This window comes from Bombina bombina, chromosome 7, assembly GCF_027579735.1.
Source record: "Bombina bombina isolate aBomBom1 chromosome 7, aBomBom1.pri, whole genome shotgun sequence".
Taxonomy (NCBI): Eukaryota; Metazoa; Chordata; class Amphibia; order Anura; family Bombinatoridae; genus Bombina; species Bombina bombina.
In genome coordinates this window covers 127040200-127065520 of record NC_069505.1, presented here as the reverse complement: position 1 = coordinate 127065520, position 25321 = coordinate 127040200, and the positions used below count along the sequence as shown (strand labels likewise).

Here is a 25321-nt window from a genome sequence, read left to right as displayed (position 1 = left end):
TATAAATAAAGAATAATAATTATATATATATAAAACTAATTTATTTGTATAAAATAAATTAAAACAAAAAAGTCAGCTAATGGTTTGATTGCCTGCTTTCCTTTCAATCACATTACAAAAGGGGTTATAACATGACACATTTAAGGAACCTCACTGGCTCTTTGAAATCTAACCACTCTTCATTTATTGGACAGAAAATTAGTAAATTTTTTGCAACCCTCTTTTGAACCACAGAAATGATTTCAAGGTATATATTAAAAAATAAATGTATTATGAATATCAGTTGTTTAACATCATCAGAATAGACAATAGCAGGATTCCTTCAACAAATTCTCTAGTAAAGTCGAATTATAAAAAATAACAAGACTCTGAAGATTGTTTAAAATTATTTTATGATAAGAATACTGTCATATTTACATAAAGCACTTACATATTAATATTCAGTGGTTTCATTCCAATATCTTGCAATATTAACACTTCGGCTTTCATTAAAGATACAAAATAATTTAAAAATTACCTTATGAAACTGCTCTAAATATTACATATGCCACTGCCGGCAAAAGCTCTATTGGTCATGTTGACAACAATTTTAGAGATTTTTTTAAGGTGCACTAAGATAGCAAGCTGCTTTAAAATAATATTTAATTTATTTTGGAACTTGGCTCAATAGGTTCCAGTGCTCCAAGTGCCAGGCAGGTGTTTTATACCTAGATAAGTAGGAATATTCTGCAGCCTATCAATAAAAGCAGGAATATGTAATATTTTTGTTGTGGTCTATAGTTTAGTGCCATGGATTAACAAATGTGCCCCAACACTTGGTATCATCACTAAATCACCCTTCATGCTTCGAATACACAAGAGGTGATCTTCGTAAAACTGTATGAAGACCGTGCAATCAGGACTGTACTTGGATTTCTGTCTTTTGCATTGATCAATGTGGGGTAATGGGGGATAAAAAATGTATTTTCTCTTCAAATCAGTAATTCAATCCATGAGGAGGCAGATCAGCAATCCTTGGAGCGCACACTAGAATACGGGTCTCCCATCATGCTCGATATGGTCTGTCAAAAGAGTAGATCACATGAAAAAACAGGATTATAAATATTTATTAAAAAACTATAACGTTTTAAACATGAACAAATAAGAATCTTTCTTTACAAAAGCATGACGGTTACATACTCAAAATGTATAAACTACATTTACCATCACTTAAAGCTATAACCTCATCATTACTCACAGAACACTGTGAAAGTGGCCAGCATCACTGACTCACACAACAGACAATCAATACTTCTCCAATCATAGCTTTGTATAGCTGAGAAAATAAACCTTTACTAGCAAGGTACGGCACCTATAGGGAACTACTGCCACCTGCTGTCCTCTCAGATAAAACCAGACCACATATACAATGGCCTCAAATCGTTCAAAAAGAATTCATAACTTGAAGTTGCGGTGCACCTGCTATGTTTGCACGACATAGCAACTCCAAACATATAGGTCCTATACAATCCTTTACAATTCTTTACAATCCTTTTAATTATTTTATATTTTAATTATGCTTCTGCGTGGCCTTTAAGCACATCTGCATGGTGTTATAACTACATTTATCTGTAACAGAATCCGGTTATTGCATTAACTACAGGGTTTAACCTTATTTACTAGTGTTGTTTTCTTCTTCAAAATAACATTTCCCTCCTGTTCTACATTAAATTGCTACAGCGTTCTGCACCATTTGTTAATGAGCCAGAGATGCATTGTGGGCCAAGTGATCTGTTCTACAGCAGTGCCAGCTCAAGTGGCAACAGGGATCAGGAAAAATAAAAATACCTTTCTTCTGAGGACAATGACACACACTTCTGCTGTCTGGTTTACCCTTCAATATAGCTATCTGTTATTATTGGTTATGAATAATACACTCTTCCTAAGCAGAGACATCAGTAATGTATTATTATAATCATCATTAACACAAATAAATCAGGCAATTCTTCCATGTGTGTATTAGCAGAACTCCAGGCCTCACCTGCGAGCGCATGCAGCGCTATAATCCCACGCTTAGAAATCTTTGGATGGCCATTCAGTAAACTGTAGGGTCTGGACTTTTGGCTTTTTATTTGGATCATCTTCTGAGCCTTGATGTTTCCGTTTAGGGAAGGAGAAATCACACAGAGACTGTTTTGAGGATGCTGGAAATACACATTGTTTAATAAATAATACATCAAATAAAAGTACATTGATAAGTTAGGCGATAGACAAAGGAACATATATATAACAGTATAAAACAAGAATATGTAAAGTAGGATATTGTGGTATCTTATTGAGATCAGTTTTTAATCTTAAAGGAACAAAAGCGCAAAAACAAAATGAAATGCTCTGTTGTGTTTGATCATTTTTTTATTATGTTGCTTGCATATAACTATTTAAATAAAGGGATATTAAATAGTCTGTTTTATTGTTGTAATAAAAGAACTAAGCAGTGCTATAGACTTAAAGTGATGGAAAACTTAAAGGAAGTTCAATCATTTTTAATCCTAATTGCATAATTTAACATCAATTGATAACAAAACAAAAAAATCTTAGTGTTTTGGCGCCCCCTAAAATAAAAACCTCTTTTATTTGCGATTGTGTGTATCTTATAAATTGATTTCATAATTCATGCAACAAACATTGACAAAAATATAAGCCAATTTTAAAGGGACATGAAACCCAATTTGTTTATTTTATGATTCAGATAAAGCAGGTGATTTTAAACAACTTTCCAATATAGTTCAATTACATAATTTGTTTTGTACTCTTGATATCCAATGTTGAAAAGGATACCTAGGTAGGCTCAGATGTTGATTGGTAGCTACACATAAATGCCTCGTGTTATTGGCTCCCAGTAGTGCATTGCTGCTTCTTCAACAAAGGATATCAAGAAAATGAAGCAAATTAGATAATAGAAGTAAATTGAAAAGTTGTTTAAAATTGTATGTTCTATCTAAATCATAAAAGAAGAATTTTGGGTTTTATGTCCCTTTAAGCTTAATATTAATTGAAATGATGGCCAGGTGGGGTAACCATTAAATAAAATTTCTGTTAAAAAGGTCAATTCAATAAGCAAATGGTATCCTTGATTAGACCACACTAAGTCAGTGAAAGAGCTGTTGGATTTGTCAGACACAGACACAATTTACCGTAGGTCCCAACCAGCCATACAAGAGACCAAAAAGTACCTGTATTGCAGATATGTGTTCCCAAGGTTAGTTGTTTTTATACCATGTTTTTTTATTATTTGTAATAACTATTTGGCTTACATTTGGAAGCCTCCGTATACAAAAGAAGGGTTGATTGCATGGAAGACAGCTATGAGCGTTAAATGATACAAGGTGTAAGTGAACGGAGCAAATCAATGTTTTATAATATGCGAGTAGAAACTTGGCTACACTGATTGTAGATTTATACAAGCAATATTGCGCTACCATTTTACCTCTCTCTCCTTAAATTCTTAGAAATGTTCTAGACCTTATTTCACCAATGCATTTTATGTAAATTGACATAAATTGGGATATACTGGTGGACAGGATATCCTTATTTTTAGTAAAGCAGAGTAGGTAGTTCACTTCATGTTCTCTAAAAGGCTACATACATAAAACCCCTTATAACAAACAGCCAATCATACTTTTTCTAAAGTGGTGCCCCAAAAATCTGCCATTTACAGCGTCAGCGAGAGGCATTAAAGCCCTCGTAAGAAAGTTCTAGCTGTAATCACCTTTTCCACACAAAATATTTACATTTTAGAGGAAATGTGATTCCTTTATTTGAAAAAGGGGTTTTCACTCCTTCCACTGTTACCAGTAAAGACAGTTTTTGCAACTCCCTAGTCAGGGAAAAGACAAAGGCCCCTATTTAAGAAAGTCTGGCGGACCTGACAGACCTCACTGAATACGGCCAGCAATACGCTCGCCGTATTCAGCATTGTACCAGTAGCTCACAAGAGCTGCTGGTGCAACGCCGCCCCCTGCAGACTCGCGGCCAATGGGCCGCCAGCAGGGGGGGTGTCAATCAACCCAATCATACTTGATCGGGTTGATTTCCGGCAATGTCTGTCCGCTGCTTCATAACTGCTGTGCTCGTCAGAAACACAGGGCATCAAGCTCCATTCGGAGCTTGATAGATAGGCCCCAAAATATTTGTGTCTCAAGATAATTCCTCATGCAATGCAACATCAATCACATACTAGAATCCCATCTTCATTTCTCCTAGAGAATGACTGTCTGGTGTGAGAAGGGCAGCTTGAAATGGTCTTCTTTCTTCGCATTGGTGGAAAACCAAAGAATGGCTCAGTTTTCAGCATCTTAGATTGGTCTAATTTAAAGGGCCATTATAGTGATACAATTACATGCTCTAATTTTGCTAGAGCATGTACTTTTATCACTAGTGGTGTGGCAAGTATGTGGTTAACCCAAGCAAAGGGGTTAAACGCATAGTTAAAGTACAGCCTGGAATCCAAAGAGCACTGCTACTCCCAAGCAGAAATTCCTGCGGATCCAATCAGCAGTGTTAGACTCACAGCTGGGTCAAATTAGAGCATATCATTTTATCACTAGAATGGCCCTTTGATCAACAAAATTAATGGACGTTTTATTTAGCCTACAAGGGCAAGTTAATCAACCACAATAAATATAAAGTAACCCAGATATGCACTGCTAGGTAGAAAACCCAGTAAAGGTTCATGACAGTCTATTCTTTTTTTAAGTCTCAAGAGCACAAATGTATATTTACATTGACACAACTGACCAGTCTGGGGTCACCCAGCATCTTGGATGATAAGGTGGAATAGATTACTTCATAGAGCCTTTCATTGGCCTAGAATATTGTCCTGAGCAAGTCCTTAATATCATCATCATCATCCTTTATTTATAGCATTCCATTATATTCTGTAGCTCTCTGCATAATAGTATGATAAATAAAAACAAGGCAAGAGTGAACATACAGCAACAGATGGATCTGATGGCCTTGTTCCCAAGAGAACTTAGAACAGCAAATGCTCAGCATAAGGGAGAGACAGAGGTATACAGAAGCATAGCAAAAGGGGGTCAGGGGGTCTTTAGACCGTTGCTACATAACTGCCGTTTCTGACGAGTCTCAAGACTCGCCAGAAACACGGACAACCCACAAGCTCCACACTGAGCTTGATAAATGGGCCTCATGGTCTCATTAGTGATAGCACCTACTGTAGTTTTTTTTCCTTTAAATGTGAGAAAGCCGCAACAAACTATTGTACTATGTAAAGCTTAGAACAAAATAATATTACCTTAATTCTTTTAAAATAATTTTGAGGTTTAACCATTTATTGCCATAAAGAATGATATTCAGTGTAAAAGTTATTCTTTAATGTCTTTTCTAGACAGATATCATTATTTTAGGTGGGATAACATTCAATGATTCTGAAAAAAAACATTTTAACTTTATGATGCTATAAAAACACCACCTGCCATATGGACAGCAGAATATGGTCCTAATCTAGTTTGGCTTTAATTGGAATGTCCTCTTTTCTCCTACATTGGTGTATCCGGTCCACGGCTTCATCCTTACTTTTGGGATATTCTCTTCCCCTACAGGAAGTGGCAAAGAGAGCACACAACAGAGCTGTCCATATAGCTCCCCTCAGGCTCCGCCCCCCCAGTCATTCTCTTTGCCGCTCTGAACAAGTAGCATCTCCACGGGGGTGGTAAAGAGTATGTGGTGTTAGTTGTAGTTTTTTATTTCTTCTATCAAGAGTTTGTTATTTTAAAACAGTGCCGGTTTGTACTATTTACTCTACAGCAGAAAGTGATGAAGATTTCTGCTAAGAGGAATATGATTTTAGCACCAGTAACTAAAATCCATTGCTGTTCCCACGCAGGACTGTTAACCAGAGAACATCAGTTGGGGGGAACAGTTTGCAGGCTTAACTGCTTCAGGTATGATCAGGCATTTTTCTAACAAGACCATGTAATGCTAGAAGTCTGTCAGAAATTCCCTCTGGGATTGGTAAGCCATTTTTTTCTAATAGACTCTGTATAAAATGATGGCTTATATTTAGGGCTCTATGCTGGTTGACACTATTGTGGGCTTTAAAATCGATTGCTTTTTAGCATGTTTTTCACTATAAATGTTTTTTCAGACTTTAAAACACTTTTGGGGTTTAATTTCAGCCTGGCACTTATTTGGACACCTAAATCTAGTCAGAAAGGCCCCTCCACTCTAGAATGAAGAGGGAGGAGGCCTAATTTTTAGGCCTAAATTGTGCAGTTGTTTTTGCCTATTCAATCCATGCAGCTTCATGTGGGGAGTCAAGAGGCATCATAAAAGACTCCAGGGAGGCTTATTTCCTGCTAAAATAATCCCTAATGAAGGTAAAAGGCTACAGTGAAATCTGTGGCTAGTACTGTAGTGTGTTAACTGGTTAATAACTGTTATTAACTCCGGTTTGGGCATTAAGGGGTTAATTGATCTGAAAATGTGTGTGCAATCTTTTCAACGCATTAAGACTCTGTGGTGAAAATTTCATTAAAATCGGATGTTTATTTCATGGTTTTTTTGAGGTTTCAGTAAAAAAGTGTGCATTAAGGGGTTAATTGATCTGAAAATTTGTGTGCAATCTTTTCAAAGCATTAAGACTCTGTGGTGAAAATTTCATTAAAATCGGATGTTTATTTCATGGTTTTTTCATATTTCAGTAAAAAAGTGTGTTTTTTTTATTATTTAAAGAGACAGTTACGTTTTTGTCAAAAATAATTTTTATTGCATTATAGTTCTGTTTAAGTCTGTTAAACATGTCTGAGTCTTCAGATAGCCTATGTTCTGTATGTTTAAAGGCCAAGGTGGTTCCCCCATTAAATTTATGTGTGAAGTGTGCCATAGCGTCCAAACAGCTTAAGGACAGTACAATCACACTTAAAAATATAGCCCAAGATGATTCTTTAGCTGAAGGTAGTGAAAATAGCTTGCTTTCCTCTCCTTCTGTGTCAACACCAGCTATGCCCGCGCAGGCGATGCCCAGTACATCTAGCGCACCATTTGCGATTACTATGCAACAGTTAGCAGCAGTAATGGATAATTCTATCGCAGCATTTTTATCCAAACTGCCAGCTTTCCTAAGAAGCGTGATTGCTCAGTTTTAAATGCAGAAAATGAGCAAGTAGACGCAGAGGATAATTTATCTGTAGTGCCCTCACATCAATCTGACTTGGCAGTGAGGGAGGGCTTGTCTGAGGGAGAAATTTCTGACACAGGAAAAGTTTCTCAGCAGGCAGAGCCTGATACCATAGCATTTAAATTTAAGCTAGAACACCTCCGCGCTCGACTTAAGGAGGTCCTGGCTACTCTTGATGATTGTGACCCTTTGGTGGTCCCAGAAAAATTGTGTAAAATGGATAAATTCTTAGAGGTCCTAGTACACACTGATGCGTTTCCGATACCTAAGAGGGTGGCGGATATAGTGAATAAGGAGTGGGAGAAACCAGGTGTACCTTTTGTTCCCCCTCCTATATTTAAGAAAATGTTCCCCATTGTTGACCCCGGAAGGGACGCGTGGCAGACGGTCCCTAAGATAGAGGTGGCAGTTTCAAAGCTAGCTAAGCGCACAACTATACCAATAGAAGACAGTGGCGCTTTCAAAGATCCTATGGATAAAAAATTAGGTTTATTTAAGAAAATTTTTGTTCAACAAGGTTTTCTTCTTCAACCAATTTCTTGCATTATTCCTGTAACCACTGCAGCTGCTTTTTGGTTTGAGGAATTAGAAAACTCGCTCCAGAAGGAGACTTCTTAGGATGAAGTCATGGATAGAATTCACGCCCTGAAGTTGGCTAATTCCTTCATTACAGATGCCGCTTTTCAGTTAGCTAAATTAGCGGCGAAAAATTCTGGTTTCGAAATAGTGGCGCGTAGAGCGCTTTGACTAAAATCGTGGTCGGCGGATGTGTCGTCCAAAACAAAATTGTTTAATATTCCTTTCAAGGTAAGACCCTATTCGGGCCAGAGTTGAAAGAAATTATTTCAGATATCACTGGGGGAAAGGGCCATGCCCTTCCACAGGATAGACCTTTCAAAGTTAAAAATAAGTCTAATTTTCGTTCCTTTCGCAATTTCAGGAACGGACCGGCTTCTACCTCTACAGCCACTAGGCAAGAGGGTAACGCACCCCAGCCCAAACCAGCATGGAAACCATTGCAAGGCTGGACCAAGGGTAAACAGGCCAAAAGACCTGCTGCTGCTACCAAGACAGCATGAAGGGGTAGCCCCCGATCCGGGACCGGATCTAGTAGGGGGCAGATTTTCTCTCTTTGCTCAGGCCTGGGCAAGAGATGTTCCGGACCCCTGGGCACTAGAAATTGTCTCTCAGGGGTATCTTCTAGAATTCAAGGACCTTCCTCCAAGGGGAAGGTTCCACTTGTCTCGCTTATCTTTAGACCAGATAGAGAGACAGGAATTCTTACATTGCGTAGAGTACCTTTTAAAAATGGGAGTGATAAACCCAGTTCCAAAGACAGAACAAGGACTGGGATTTTACTCAAACCTGTTTGTAGTTCCCAAAAAGGAAGGAACTTTCAGGCCAATTCTGGATTTAAAGATCCTAGACCAATTACTCAGAGTTCCATCATTCCAAATGGAAACCATTCGGATTACCAGTTCGTGGCTCTTCCCTTCGGATTGGCCACTGCTCCGAGAATTTTCACAAAGGTGCTAGGGTCCCTTCTAGTGGTGCTAAGGACAAGGGGCATTGCAGTAGCACCTTAACTAGATGACATTTAATACAGGCGTCGTCTTTTCACAAAGCAAGGGCTCATACGGACATTGTTCTAGCCTTTCTAAGGTCTCACGGGTGGAAGGTGAACATAGAAAAAAGTTCTCTGTCCCCGTTCACAAGGGTTCCCTTCCTGGGAACAATAATAGACTCGGTAGAAATGAAAATCTTTCTGACAGAGGTCAGGAAACTAAAACTTTTGAACACTTGTCGAGTTCTTCAATCCATTCCTCAACCCTCCATAGCTCAGTGCATGGAGGTAACAGGACTACTGGTTGCGGCAATGGACGTGGTTCCTTTTGCTCAAATTCATTTAAGACCATTGCAACTGTGCATGCTCAAACAATGAAATGGGGATTATGCAGATTTTTCTCCCCAGATTCAGATGGACCAGCAAACCAGAGACTCACTCCTCTGGCGGTTGTCTCAGGATCACCTGTCTCAGGGAATGAGTTTCCGAAGACCGAAGTGGATCATTGTCACGACCGACGCCAGCCTCTTAGGCTATGGCGCGGTCTGGAAGTCCCTGAAGGTTCAGGGTCTATGGTCTCGGGAAGAATTTCTTCTCCCGATAAACATTTTGGAATTAAGAGCGATATTCAATGCGCTCCAGGCATGGCCTCAACTAGCGGAGGCCAAATTTATCAGTTTTCAGTCGGACAACTTGACGACTGTTGCGTACATCAATCATCAGGGGGGAACAAAGAGTTCCCTGGCGATGAGGGAGGTATCCAAGATCATCAAATGGGCAGAGGATCACTCCTGCCATCTATCAGCAATTCACATCCCAGGAGTGGACAACTGGGAAGCGGATTATCTGAGTCTTCAGACTTTCCATCCGGGGGAGTGGGAACTCCACCCGGAGGTTTTTTTGCTCAGCTGACCCAGCTATGGGGCATTACAGATCTGGATCCGATGGCGTCACGTCAGAACTTCAAAGTTACACATTACGGGCCCAGGTCCAGGGATCCCAAGGCGACATTGGTAGATACCTTAGTAGCGCCTTGGTCGTTCAATCTAGCTTATGTCTTTCCACCGTTTCCCCTTCTCCCCCGGCTAGTAGCCAGGATCAAGCAGGAGAAGGCTTCGGTAATTCTAATAGCTCCTGCGTGGCCACGCAGGACTTGGTATGCAGACCTGGTGAATATGTCATCGGTTCCACCATGGAAGCTGCCTTTGAGGCAGGACCTTGTAATTCAAGGTCGATTCCAACATCCAAACCTAGTTTCTCTGCAACTGACTGCTTGGAGATTGAACACTTGATTCTAGCTAAACGTGGGGTTTCGGAATCAGTTATAGATACTCTGATCCAGGCTAGAAAGCCTGTCACCAGGAAAATTTACCATAAGATATGGCGGAAATATCTTTGCTGGTGCGAATCCAAGGGTTACTCATGGAGTAAGATTAGGATTCCAAGGATACTATCTTTTCTCCAAAAAGGATTGGAGAAAGGTCTGTCAGCTAGTTCTTTTAAGGGACAGATATCTACTCTGTCTGTTTGGTTACACAAGCGTCTGGCAGCCATGCCAGATATTCAGGGTTTGTACAGGCTTTAGTCAGAATCAAGCCTGTCTACAGACCTGTGGCTCCTCCATGGAGTCTAAATTTAGTTCTTTCAGTTCTTCAAGGGGTTCCGTTTGAACCTCTACATTCCATAGATATTAAGTTACTATCTTGGAAAGTTTTGTTTTTTTGTAGCTATTTCTTCTGCTAGAAGAGTTTCTGAATTGTCTGCTTTGCAGTGTAATTCACCCTATCTGGTGTTTCATACAGATAAGGTCGTTTTACGTACCAAACCTGGTTTTCTTCCAAAAGTGGTTTCCAATAAGAATATCAACCAGGAAATAGTTGTTCCTTCTCTGTGTCCTAATCCAGTTTCTAACAAGGAACGTCTGTTACACCATCTTGATGGGGTTCGTGCTTTAAAGTTTTATCTAAAAGCAACTAAAGACTTCAGACAAACATCGTCCTTGTTTGTCGTCTATTCTGGCAAGAGGAGAAGTCAAAAGGCGACTGCGACCTCTCTGTCTTTCTGGCTGAAAAGCATCATCCGGTTGGCTTATGAGACAGCTGGAAGGCAGCCTCCTGAACGAATTACAGCTCACTCTACTAGAGCTGTGGCTTCCACATGGGCTTCCAAGAATGAGGCTTCTGTTGAACAGATTTGTAAGGCAGCGACTTGGTCTTCACTGCATACGTTTGCCAAATTTTACAAATTCATTACTTTTGCTTCTTCGGAGGCTATTTTTGGGAGAAAGGTTTTGCAAGCAGTGGTGCCTTCCGTTTAGGTTACCTGACTTGTTCCCTCCCTTCATCCGTGTCCTAAAGCTTTGGTATTGGTTCCCACAAGTAAGGATGAAGCCGTGGACCGGATACACCAATGTAGGAGAAAACAGAATTTATGTTTACCTGATAAATTTCTTTCTCCTACGGTGTATCCGGTCCACGGCCCGCCCTGGCATTTTGGTCAGGTTTAAATTTATTTTTTGTAAACTACAGTCACCACTGCACCTTATGGTTCTACTTTTTCTCCTAACCGTCGGTCGAATGACTGGGGGGGCGGAGCCTGAGGGGAGCTATATGGACAGCTCTGCTGTGTGCTCTCTTTGCCACTTCCTGTAGGGGAAGAGAATATCCCAAAAGTAAGGATGAAGCCGTGGACCGGATACACCGTAGGAGAAAGAAATTTATCATCAGGTAAACATAAATTCTGTTTTTATGGCTTAGCTTTGAAATAAAAAAAACTCTATACTCATTATGATGATTTCATTTTCTGGATGAAAGAAAAGCATTGAGACATTAAGCATAATCTAGTACAATAACTATCTTATTGAGATACAACCCGGCCGTGATACAGGCAAATAATTGTACCTAGAGAAACAAAATCGCATGGCGCAAAAAGGACTATCAACTATGTACTGGAGATATTTAAATACTTATAGCCATAGTAGCACTGAAAGTGTAAAAAAGGAGGCACGTTTCTGAACAAGGGGAATTGAAGCATTTTACCTGGATCTGAAGAATTACATGGACTAGAGGCAGTATGTGTAAGGGCACCACTGAGGTCTTCGGTGCATGATGGGACAGATGCCAGAATACCTACAACATAAAGAGGAATTGTGAAAAGGTGAACAGAGTCACTATATTATCCCTATCATTTCATAGTCTGACATTTATTAAAAAAACAAAAGCAGCTTTATGGTTAATAGTTATGGGTCTGAGGATATCGTTTTAGGGCTGTGGTGTTTAGGTTTACATTGATATCATTTATTTGTTTTTTGCATTGCACAGTTAATTGCTGCATTGCTAAAGATCTTCATACAAAATAAATGTTTTAAGATCCTTTAATACAGTCATTTTGTTAAAGTTTGCATTGTTTGGTAGTCCAGGATGCACTCCTTAAAAATGTGTTAAGTATGTTTAGGTTTTCTCCTTTGCTGTGGTCACTTAGGGACAGGTATAAGTGAACGCGTGCACTGATCACACAATCACAGTGTAGATTATTGCAAGCTCAGGGTTTTGGATCATTACAATTTTTTTTAACACATAATTAAATACTTTATGGGGAATGAAATTTAGTTTAAAAGGATTTGAAACCCAACATTTTTCTTTTGTGATTCGAAATGAGCACATCATTTTAAAACTATTTCCAATTTACTTCTATTATCAAATGTGCTTCATTCCCATGGTATTCTTTGTTGAAGAGGTGTCTTGAGTACTAAATGGCCGTGGATAATGCTACCATGTAGTGCTCTTGCAGCTGCCATTTAGTGCTCCGGACACGTGCACGCTCCTGTGCTTACATCCATCCATTTCAACAAAGGATAACCAAAAGAACAAAGGAAATTTTGATAATAGACAAATTAAAAGCCGTTTAAAACTTCATAATCTACCTGAATCATGAAAGAAAACATTTGTGTTTCATGACACTTTGGGGTCTATTTATCAAAGGCTTTGCAAGCCTTTCAACCCCATACGACTGCAGGTTCTCACAAGAGAACCTACAGACCGTATTTAACAAGCAGCGGTCATCAGACCGCTGCTTTCCTAACCTTTCGCCACCTAGTATATTCCGACGGGGTAGATTGACAGCTCCTGCCCGTGCGTGATTGGCTGTGCGTGGGCAGGATTGCACGCAAGTGCAAAATAGCGTTCGTGTGCAATGCTGAATTCTGCCGGGGTATTCAGCCCACCAGAGGCGAGCTGCGGCAGACAGGGGCGCGTATGTGCGCCCCTGTCTGCTGCAGCATGATAAATCGCTCCCTTTAAACGATTATTGAAGGTCAGGGTTTACTGAGAAGTATTAGTGTTTTGATTAGATTAAAATGGACATTAAAAACCTCTTGCTTTTGAGTAACAATTGTGCTTGCCCTTGATCTTTAGAAAGGACAAAAAGCAGACTCTGTACCTGGGTTTTTAAAAAGCTGCAAACTGCTTAAACCAGCTATTTGATTTGCAGCTTACAGAATTTGCTTTTTGGCTGCTCTAAGGCATTTGGGACAACCAAGAGGTGTATAATGTATTTTTATTATGAATCCCATTTATCAAGGGGTCGGAGGGACTTTGGCTGTAGGTTCGCATAAACCTGTACTCGAGATTTAAGAGCAATCCAGAAACAGTCCACAACTAATTTTTTTATTTTACAGAAAGCAGAAAAAATACAAAGTCAGACAAGCTAAAAAACATGTCCTATGCCTTTCATGCCTATAAAGGCACTTAGTCAGGTTGCCCAATTCTTTTGATCAGTATACCCTTCAGAATAAAAGGTAACGTTTATCTGGATTGCTATTTCAACGTTGCAATACTGAACTATTTTGCTACATGCATCATTATTTATAGCGTTACAGATATTAATGTCACTCTAAACTGCAGGAAAAGGGAACAAAATAAATAATAGTGCAAACTTTTTTTACTCCATATAAATATGTTCTATTACAATCTGAAAACGTTTATTGTCCCTTGTTGAATGGTTATTTTTTTAAAAGACAAATCTGAAATTAGCTCATATATTGATGGTTCAAAAATAATCAAAGAGAAACATAATTTATGTAAGAACTTACCTGATAAATTCATTTCTTTCATATTGGCAAGAGTCCATGAGCTAGTGACGTATGGGACATACAATCCTACCAGGAGGGGCAAAGTTTACCAAACCTCAAAATGCCTATAAATACACCCCTCACCACACCCACAATTCAGTTTAACAAATAGCCAAGTAGTGGGGTTAAAAAGAAAGGAGTAAAAAGCATCAACAAAGGAATTTGGAAATAATTGTGCTTTATACAAAAAATCATAACCACCATAAAAAGGGTGGGTCTCATGGACTCTTGCCAATATGAAAGAAATGAATTTATCAGGTAAACTCTTACATAAATTATGTTTTCTTTCATGTAATTGGCAAGAGTCCATGAGCTAGTGACGTATGGGATAGAAATACCCAAGATGTGGAACTCCACACAAGAGTCACTAGAGAGGGTTGGATAAAATAAAAACAGCCATATTCCGCGGAGAAAATTAAATCCACAACCAAAAAAAAATACGTTTTTCTCATAAATGAAAGGAAAAAAAAAAAAAACATAAGCAGAGGAATCAAACTGAAACAGCTGCCTGAAGAACTTTTCTACCAAAAACTGCTTCAGAAGAAGCAAATACATCAAAACGGTAGAATGTAGTAAATGTATGCAAAGAAGACCAAGTTGCTGCTTTGCAAATCTGATCAACTGAAGCTTCATTCTTAAAAGCCCACGACGTGGAGACTGATCTAGTAGAATGAGCTGTAATTCTCTGAGGCGGAGCCTGACCCGACTCCAAATAAGCCTGATGAATCAAAAGCTTTAACCAAGATGCCAAGGAAATGGCAGAAGTCTTCTGACCTTTCCTAGAACCAGAAAAGATAACAAATAGACTAGTCTTCCTGAAATCTTTAGTAGCTTCAACATAATATTTCAAAGCTCTTACCACATCCAAAGAATGCAAGTATCTCTCCAAATAATTCTTAGGATTAGGACACAAAGAAGGGACAACAATCTCTCTATTAATGTTCACAACCTTAGGTCCGCAAAACTGCCTTATCCTAATGAAAAATCAGAAAAGGAGATTCACAAGAAAGAACAGATAATTCAGACTCTTCTAGCAGAAGAGATGGCCAAAAGGAACAACACTTTCCAAGAAAGTAGTTTAATGTCCAAAGACTGCATTGGCCTCCAAAGGTAGGAGCCAGTAAAGCCTTCAACACCAAATTAAGACTCCAAGGAGGAGAGATTGTATTAATGACAGACTTGATACGGACCAAAGCCTATACAAAACAGTGAATATCAGGAAGCTTAGCAATCTTTCTGTGAAATAAAACAGAAAGAGCAGAGATTTGTCCATTTAAGGAACTTGCAGACAAACCTTTATCCAAACCATCCTGAAGAAACTGTAAAATTCTAGGAATTCTAAAAGAATGCCAGGAGAATTTATGAGAACACCATGAAATAAGTCTTCCAAACTCGATAATAAATCTTTCTAGAAACAGATTTACGAGCCTGTAACATAGTATTAATCACTGAGTCAGAGAAACCTCTATGACTAAGCACTAGGTGTTAAATTTCCATAACCTCAAATTTAATGATTTGAGATCCTGATGGAAAAACGGACCTTGAGACAGAAGGTCTAGCCTTAATGGAAGTGGCCAATGTTGGCAACTGGACATCCGGACAAGATCTGCATACCAAGAACTGTGAGGCCATGCTGGAGCTACCAGCAACACAAACGATTGTTCCATGCTGATTTTGGAGATCACTTTTGGAAAAAGAACTAGAGGCGGGAAGATATAAGCAGGTTGGTAACACCAAGGAACTGCTAAAGCATCCCCTGCTTCCGCCTGAGGACCCCTGGACCTGGACAGGTACCAGGGAAGCTTCTTGTTTAGATGGGAAGCCATCAAATCTATTTCTGGAAGACCCAACATCTGAACAATCTGAGAAAACACATCTGGATGGAGCGACCACTCCCCAGGGTGTAAAGTCCGACGGCTGAGATAATCTGCTTCCCAATTGTCTACACCTGGGATATGAACCGCAGAAATTAGACAGGAGCTGGATTACGCCCAAGCAAGTATCCAAGATACTTCTTTCATGGCTTGGGGACTGCGATTCCCACCCTGATGATTGACAGATGCCACAGTTGTGACATTGTCTGTCTGAAAACAAATGAATGGTTCTCTCTTCAACAGAGGCCACACCTGAAGAGCCCTGAAGATAGCACAGAATTCCAAGATATTCATTGGTAATATCGCCTCTTGAGATTTCCAAACCCCTTGTGATGTCAGAGATCCCCAAACAGCTCCCCAACCTGAAAGACTTGCATCTGTTGTGATCACAGTCCAGGTTGGACGAACGAAAAAGGCCTCTAGAATTATAAGATGGTGATCTAACCACCAAGTCAGAGAAAGTCGAACATTGGGATTTAAGGATATTAATTGTGATATCCTTGTATAATCCCTGCACCATTGGTTCAGCATAAAAAACTGGAGAGGTCTCATATGAAAACGAGCAAAGGGGATCGCGTCCGATGCTGCAGTCATGAGACCTAAAACTTCCATGCACATAGCTACTGAAGGGAATGACTGAGACTGAAGGTTCCGACAGGCTGCAACCAATTTCAAACATCTCTTGTCTGTTAGAGACAAAGTTATGGATACTGAATCTATCTGGAAACCAAAAAAGGTTACCTTTGTCTGAGGAATCAAAGAACTTTTTGGTAAATTGATCCTCCAACCATGTCTTCGAAGAAACAACACTAGTTGATTCGTGTGAGATTCTGCAGAACGTAAAGACTGAGCGAGTACCAAGATATTGTCCAAATAAGGATACACCGCAATACCCCGCTCTCAGTTTACAGAGAGTAGGGCACCTAGAACTTTTGAAAAGATTCTTGGAGCTGTCGCTAGGCCAAAAGGAAGAGCAACAAATTGGTAATGCTTGTCTAGAAAAGAGAATCTTAGGAACTGATAGTGATCTGGATGAATCGGAATATGAAGATATGCATCCTGTAAGTCTATTGTGGACATATAATGCCCTTGCTGAACAAAAGGCAGAATAGTCCTTATAGTCACCATTTTGAATGTTGGTATCCTTACATAACGATTCAATATTTTTAGATCCAGAACTGGTCTGAAGGAATTCTCCTTCTTTGGTACAATGAATAGATTTGAGTAAAACCCCAGACCCCGTTCCAGAACTGGAACTGGCACAATTACCCCAGCCGACTCTAGGTCTGAAACACATTTCAGAAACGCCTGAGCCTTCACTGGATTTACTGGAATGCGTGAGAGAAAAAATCTTCTCACAGGCGGCCTTACCTTGAAACCTATTCTGTACCCTTGTGAAACAATGTTCTGAATCCAAAGACTGTGAATCGAATTGATCCAAACATCTTTGAAAAATCATAACCTGCCCCCTACCAGCTGTGCTGGAATGAGGGCCGCACCTTCATGCGGATTTGGGAGCTGGTTTTGACTTTCTTAAAGGCTTGGATTTATTCCAGACTGGAGAAGGTTTCCAAACGGAAACTGTTCCCTTAGGGGAAGGGTCAGGCTTCTGTTCCTTATTCTGACGAAAGGAACGAAAACGATTATAGTAACCATTTTGAAAGTTAGTACTCTTACATATCGATTCAAAATCTTTCGATCCAAAACTGGTCTGAATGAATCTTCTTTCTTTGGGACAATGAATAGATTTGAATAAAACCCAGACCCTGTTCCTGAAACGGAACTGGCATGATTACATCTTTGAAAAATTTTAATCTGCACCCTACCAGCTGAGCTGGAATGAGGGCCACACCTTCATGTAGACTTGGGGCTGGCTTTGATCTCTTAAATGGCTTGGATTTATTCAAATTTGAAGAAGGCTTCCAAATGGAAACAGATTCCTTGGGGGAAGGATTAGGATTCTGTTCCTTATTTTGTCGAAAAGGAATGAAAACGGTTAGAAGCTTTAGATTTACCCGTAGGTCTTTTATCCTGAGGCAAAAAAACTCCCTTCCCCCCAGTGACAGTTGAAATTATTGAATCCAACTGAGAACCAAATAATTTATTACCTTGGAAAGAAAGAGATAGCAATCTGGACTTAGAAGTCATATCAGCATTCCAAGATTTGAGCCACAAAGCTCTTCTAGCTAAAATAGCTAAAGACATAGATTTAACATTAATTTTGATAATATCAAAAATGTCATCACAAATGGAATTATTAGCATGCGGAGTCAACTTAACAATGCTAGACAAATCATGATCCGATACTTTTTGTGCTAAAGTTTCCAACCAAAAAGTTGAAGCAGCTGCAACATCAGTCAAAGAAATTGCAGGCCTAAGAAGATGACCTGAATATAAATAAGCTTTCCTTAGATAAGATTCAAGTTTCCTAAGTGATCTTTAAAAGAAGTACTATCTTCCGTAGGAATAGTAGTACGTTTAGCAAGAGTAGAGATAGCCCCATCAACTTTGGGGATCTTTTCCCAAAACTCCAATCTAACTGCTGGCAAAAGATACGATTTTTTAAACCTTGAAGAAGGAATAAAAGAAGTACCAGGCCTATTCCATTCTTTAGAAATCATATCAGAAATAGCATCAAGAACTGGAAAAACCTCTGGAATAACCACAGGAGGTTTATAAACAGAATTTAAACGTTTCTAGTTTTAATATCAAGTTTAATATCTAGTTTCCTCCATATCTAATGTAATCAACACTTCTTTAAACAAAGAACGAATATACTCCATTTTAAATAAATAAGGATTTGTCAGTGTCAATATCTGAGGCAGGATCTTCATCAGAGATGGATAATTCAGTATGTTGCTGGTCATTTGAAATTTCATCAACCTTATGAGAAGTTTTAAAAGACCTTTTTACGTTTATTAGAAGGTGGAATGGCAAACAAAGCCTTCTGAATAGAATCAGAAATAAATTATTTTAAATTTACAAGTATATCTTGTGTATTAGATGTTGAGGGAACAGCAACAGGTAATGAACTACTACTGATGGATACATTCTCTGCATGTAAAAGTTTATCTTGACAACTATTACAAACCACAGCTGGAGGTATAACCTCCACAAGTTTACAACAAATGCACTTAGCTTTGGTAGAACTGTTATCAGGCCGCAGGGTTCCAACAGTGATTTCTGAGACAGGATCAGATAGAGACATCTTGCAAATGTAAGAGAAAAAAACAACATATAAAGCAAAATTATCAATTTCCTTATATGGCAGTTTCAGGAATGGGAAAAAAATGCAAATAGCATAGCCCTCTGACAGAAAAAAAGGCAAGAGGCAAATAGGAATGGGGTCTTATACAATGAAAATATTTGGCCCCAAGTATGACGCACAAACAGAAAAATATTTTTTGGCGTTAAAAACGTCCAGAAACGACACACTCGCGTCATAGATGACGCAACCTTGTGAAGGACTCTGTGTCAACGAATTTGCATCAATGAACGTAACTTTGCGGCAAAAAAACCTTGCGTCAATAATGACGCAATAAACGCCCTCGCGAGCCTAATTCTGCCCGCAAATTTAAAAGATAGTCAATTTGAAAAAAAGAGACTATACCCCAGGTAAGAAATACATATTTCATAAAAAAGCATTTCCCAGATATGAAACTGACAGTCTACAAAAGGAAATATACTGAAAACCTGAATCATGGCAAATAAGTACAATACATATATTTAGAACTTTATATAAATACATAAAGTGCCAAACCATAGCTAAGAGTGTCTTAAGTAATGAAAACATACTTACCAAAAGACACCCATCCACATATAGCAGATAGCCAAACCAAAGAAGTACTGAAACGTTTATCAGTAGAGGTAATGGAATATGAGAGTATATCGTCGATCTGAAAAGGGAGGTAAGGAGATGAATCTCTACGACCGATAACAGAGAACCTATGAAATAGATCCCCCGTGAGGAAAACCATTGCATTCAATAGGTGATACTCCCTTCACATCCCTCTGACATTCACTCTACTCTGAGAGGAAACAGGTGTCAAAATGCTGAGAAGCGCATATCAACGTAGAAAGCTTACTTCACCACCTCCATAGGAGGCAAAGTTTGTAAAACTGAATTGTGGGTGTGGTGAGGTGAGTATTTATAGGCATTTTGAGGTTTGGGAAACTTTGCTCCTCCTGGTAGGATTGTATATCCCATACGTCACTAGCTCATGGACTCTTGCCAATTACATGATAGAAAACACAACTACTGCATTGTTCACATCTATTACAGCTACAAGGGCAAGACAGGAAGAAAAGGATATCTCTTGATCCATATCAAAAAACAACTTTAGGAAGCAATTTGTTTACCAATCTAAAAAGACAACTATCTTCAAAATAAGTTTTTCATTTGGATAAAGTTTGCTCATCAAGCAGAAGTCATAGCCAACTTGCAGTGGGTGTTCCAGTAACCTTTTAAACAGAGCTAAGCTGGAAGCTGCTAAGTTTTTAAACGGTTTTATACTGGAATTTTATATCAGTATCTGTGCATATTATTCTTTATAGTAGTGTATATTACATGCAGTTATATGAAAATTGGTGTATACTGTCCCTTTAACTGTGCAAGAAGTAAGCTCTTTTGCGTGTTTCGGGTTGTGCTTGTATTATGTGTGCACTAACCCGATGTGAGTAAAAAGCCAAACTTACAATATTGCTCGCAATAACTTATTCCCCCATAGACACCACCTCTGCAATATTCTGATGGATCTTCTGACTCTGAAGATTAGTGAAAATAGTGTTACATGGAAGAATAACCGATTGCTCCTGTGGACAGATGCATTAAAAGCAACTTTTCCACTTTGCTGTTCAAGCGCGAAGGGCTAAGATCTATCATTGCAGCAGATACGTTGTACATATGAAGAGGCAGAAATTTGCCAATCGTATGTGTGCACATAAAGACAAACATGTCTAACCAACTAGAGTAGAATATTCAAACATGGTAGCGCTAGAAGGTTCACAACAGCAACAGTAGGGGATTTATTTACATAAAAACTATTTTTTCAACAAGTTCCAAACAAACTCCCCATTGTCTTGCCTCAAAATTAAAATACTTTTTAAACCTAAAAAAAAGTCCTATTTTGCCATATAAAAAACAGCAATGTTGGCAAGATATGCGGGGTAAATAAAAAAAACAATGAGCTTACATAATGCAGTAGTGTCTTAAGAAATGTGCTTCCAAAACACAAGCACAAAGTCTCTTTATACAAATTACAAGAATTTTGCTTGACAGTCACAATGCCGACAACATGCGAGTTGTTTAACAAAGTAAGAGAAGAAATACAGAGCTAAACTATCAATCCAGTTAAATTGGACAAGAACCATAAACAGACAAGAAGGTACAAAGTGTGGAGAGAGTTTCCTGACATGGTAAGGGAAGAAGCTTGACTGGTGTATGGCTCCTATGACAATTTAAGAAAGTGGAGCGAGCAGTGTATGAGGTTTAAATTAAAATGTTTTGCTACTAATAAACTTACAAAGCCCTCTGTAGCAGGACAGTTGCTGATACGTCTGTTTCATGCGCTCAATGTTCAGCCTGCTTGATTCTGCATGGTTTACGATTGGTTTGGGATAATCGATACCCACAATACACTTGGCTTCTTTCTGCACAGATTCTGGTGCGTTCCATGGCTCATAGATGTAGCGGGATGGAAAAGCCTTCAGGACAGGTAAATATCGTCTGGAATTAAACATGTGAAATACTTAGAGGAAAAAATGGCTCATAATTTACAAAGAGAAGAGCAGACTCCGTTAGGTAGATGCACTGGGTCTATTAGCGCCAACAGCAAGGCCAGGCACAAGTGACCGGTCCCTTTGAGATTACCTAAATGAAAAGGTAGTATATGAGCTGCAAATTCTCACTAAAGGGCAAGCTTTCATTTTTTTTGATTATATAGATTAATGCTTTACAAATGCAAGCTTGATCTCTATTCAGACTTCAAACTCTGTATTTTAGTGTAATTTGGATTATAGGTTTAAAAAACAAAACACAAAAAAACCCAAACACACACACACAAACCAACCAAATAAAAAGAACAAACGTTTACATTTGTATTCACTTCAAATAACAGATAATTTCCTTGTGAGATGAAAATGTATAACATTGATTTCTATAAGAAGCATATCACAATAACCTTTAAGATTCAGGCCATATGAGCTGTTGGTTTACAGACCTAGCAGACTTTGATAACTGCAACACAACCAAGTACTGAGAGGGTAGGGGAAGTGGGAGGGAAATGTAAAGCCTTGTTGGGGGTTTCTTTGCCTCCTCCCGTGGCCAGGTGAAGTATTCCCCATAGGTAAATGAATAAATTTGGGGACTCTCACTGCCATTAGATAGAAATACTTTTATCTCTCAGGTTCATAGCATAATGGAGTGAAAAAACAAGGGTTTTTTTTAGCTTTGCTGTCAGATACTTACCTAACATAGTCTCCACTAGGGTCTGTCCGTTTGCCAAAGCCCACAGGACAATAAATATGGAAGAACTGCTGAAAAAAAGCACTGCACGAAAGCCACATCCAGCTGCCGGCATTCACACTGAAATCTGCATCCAACAGCAGCTCATCAAAAATCTGTAGATGGGAAAAGCAGAGGAGTAAGAGGAAGTCTGTGGGATCAAAAGAAGTGAAGGACCGAGAGTGAACAGAATACATGTGGTTACAAGGAGAAGCCATGCTCTATATCTCCCTTTACATGAATTCTCTATATTTACCCCCACCATGTCTATGTCTTGACAAAGAACACAGTTACACAGCTACAATTTGAACATTAAAGATCTTAGAGGCAGTAAATGTCTATATTAGACTGACCTTGACGCCACATTCCCAGCTGTTCCACAGGTCCCCCCGGGTTAGGAAGCAGGCCACAGCATGCCTTGCAAGATGGTGTATCCATCCCTCTTGCCGTAGCTGTGTCATGATGGCATCAATCCAGGGAAAACCAGTCTTTCCCTCTGTCCACTTAGCCAGAGCCTCAGGGTTCTTGTCCCATGGAATCTGTACACAGATAGGGTTCCCCTCCATCTGGTCCAATTTGGGGTTATTTGTGGCTGCTGTGTAGAAGAATTCACGCCACAGTAGCTGCCCATAAAGGGATAGTGGGGGAGGACTATTCTTTTTTAACTACATGAAAGAGACATAAGATTAGATGGAGAAAAAAAGAATAAAACAAAAGAAGAAAAAAAAAGAAGAAGAAAAAACAAAAAGATGAAGCAGAAGGGATACTTAACAGTAATAACTGCTATTTTTCTCCATAACTTAAAAAAATAAATTTGTATTACCTTCTGATACAACTCTTTAAGTCGGTAATAAAAGAGTCTGCAGGACAGGCACCCAAAGCGCAAGTACGGGCTAAGACCTGTGGGACTTGCTAGGAGCGAGTTGGCATTCATTCGTGGCCTCTCGTAATTTGCCACCCAAGCCTGATAAAAAAAGAATTTCCCATTACATGGATTTAAAACAAGACCAGTCAAACTTCACACTTGTGAATTTTGGATCAGCACAAGTCTCCAAGGTTTTATGATTATCTATGTTTAAAAGAACTGCAAATTATGAAGAACTGGGTAATTAAAGTGAAGGTCAATTTAGATGAATCGGTGGCCGGTTTTTAATAATCCTATTAAAAACAAGGGCACTTTAATTAATCAAAAAGAGAATTTATGCTTACCTGATAAATGTATTTCTTTTTTGACACGATGAGTCCACGGATCATCTTAATTACTAATGGGATATTCAACTCCTGGTCAGCAGGAGGCGGCAAAGAGCACCACAGCAAAGCTGTTAAATATTTCCTCCCTTCCCTCCCACTCCAGTCATTCGACCGAAGTTAAAGAAAGAAAGGAAAAACCAAGGTGCAGAGGTGTCTGAAGCTTACAATAACCAACAACCTGACAGGCAGGGCGGACCGTGGACTCATTGTATCAAAAAAGAAAGAAAATTTATGCTTACCTGAAAAATTTGTTTATTTTTAGACACGATGAGTCCACGGATCATGATCCTTACTTGTGGGATTACACCTCCTGGTCAGCAGGAAGAGGCAAAAAGCACCACAGCAGAGCTGCTATATATAGCTCCTCCCTTCCCTCCCACTCCAGTTATTCGACCGAAGTTAGGAATAGAAAGGAAAAGCCAAGGTGCAGAGGTGACTGAAGTTTACAAAAATTAACAACCTGTCTCAAGAGAACAGGGCGGGCGGTGGACTCATCGTGTCTCAAAAGAAACAAAATTTATCAGGTAAGCATAAATTTTCTTTTCTTTTTAAAGACACGATGAGTCCACGGATCATCATCCTTACTTGTGGGATACAATACCAAAGCTAGAGTACACGGATGATAAGGGAGGGACAAGACAGGGAACCTAAATGGAAGGCACCACTGCTTGAAGAACCTTTCTCCCAAAAACAGCCTAAGCCGAGGCAAAAGTATCAAATTTGTAAAATTTAGTAAAAGTGTGAAGAGAAGACCAAGTTGCAGCCTTGCAAATCTGTTCCATAGAAGCTTCATTTTTGAATGCCCATGAGGAAGCAACTGCCCTAGTGGAATGAGCCGTAATTCTTTCAGGAGGCTGCTGTCCAGCAGTCTCATATGCAAAGCGGATGATACTCCTCAAACAAAAAGTAAGACTACCTTATCCGCATGGAAAATAAGGTAAGGCGAACTGTATTGCAACGCCAAAAGCTCAGATACTCTTCGAGCTGAAGAAATAGCAACAAGAAATAAAACTTTCCAAGACAACAACTTAATATCTAAGGAATGCATAGCTCAAACGGAGCCCCTTGAAGAACCTTAAGAACTATTAGAAAAAACCCTCTTGGATAGGATTAAGCGTTCAATCTCCAAGCAGTCAGCTTCAGAGAAGCTAGATTTGGGTGAAGGAAGGGTCCTTGAATGAGAAGGTTCTTCCTCAATGGAAGTTTCCAAGGTGGCAGGGATGACATGTCCACCAGATCGGCATACCAAATCCTGTGAGGCTACGCAGGATCAATGAGGATCACTGATGCCTTCTCCTGTTTGATTCGAGCAATGACCCGAGGAATAAGAGCAAATGTGGGAAATAGATATGCTAGGCTGAAGGACCAAGGAACTGCCAAAGCATCTATCAGTTCCGCCGGGGGATCCCTGGACCCGTATCTCGGTAACTTGGCATTCTGACGAGATGCCATGAGTTCTAACTCCGGCCGACCCCATTTGAGAATCAGGTTGGAGAATATTTCCGGATGGAGTTCCCACTTTCCCGGATGAAAAGTCTGCTTGCTCAGAAAATCCGCCTCCCAGTTGTCCACCCCTGGGATGTGGAAGCCAACTCAGGCCAGGCCAGAAGAGCATTGAAAATTGCTCTCAGTTCCAGGATGTTTATAGGAAGAACAGACTCCGCCTGAGTCCACACTCCCTGAGCCTTTAGAGGACCCCAGACAGCTCCCCACCCTAGAAGGCTGGCATCTGTTGTCACAATCACCCATGATGGTCTGCGAAGGCATGTTCACTGGGATAGATGATCCAGAGACAACCACCATTGAAGTGAATCCCTTGTCTCCT

The 25321-nt window shown here is 39.5% G+C and overlaps 1 protein-coding gene across 1 annotated transcript in view; it reads right to left on the bottom strand.

The window, feature by feature from the left end:
- Window positions 1–374: 374 nt before the first annotated feature.
- The window catches only part of CRY2 (cryptochrome circadian regulator 2), a 100998-nt gene continuing 76051 nt past the window's right edge, over window positions 375–25321 (bottom strand). The window contains exons 6-12 of the mRNA XM_053720288.1: window positions 23069–23209; window positions 22599–22910; window positions 22210–22361; window positions 21266–21468; window positions 11780–11869; window positions 2021–2183; window positions 375–1061 (exon numbers count right to left, since the gene is read on the bottom strand). Of these exons, the coding sequence (XP_053576263.1) occupies window positions 2053–2183; window positions 11780–11869; window positions 21266–21468; window positions 22210–22361; window positions 22599–22910; window positions 23069–23209 (1029 nt within the window). The 3' untranslated portion in view covers window positions 375–1061; window positions 2021–2052. The remainder of the gene's footprint in view (window positions 1062–2020; window positions 2184–11779; window positions 11870–21265; window positions 21469–22209; window positions 22362–22598; window positions 22911–23068; window positions 23210–25321) is intronic.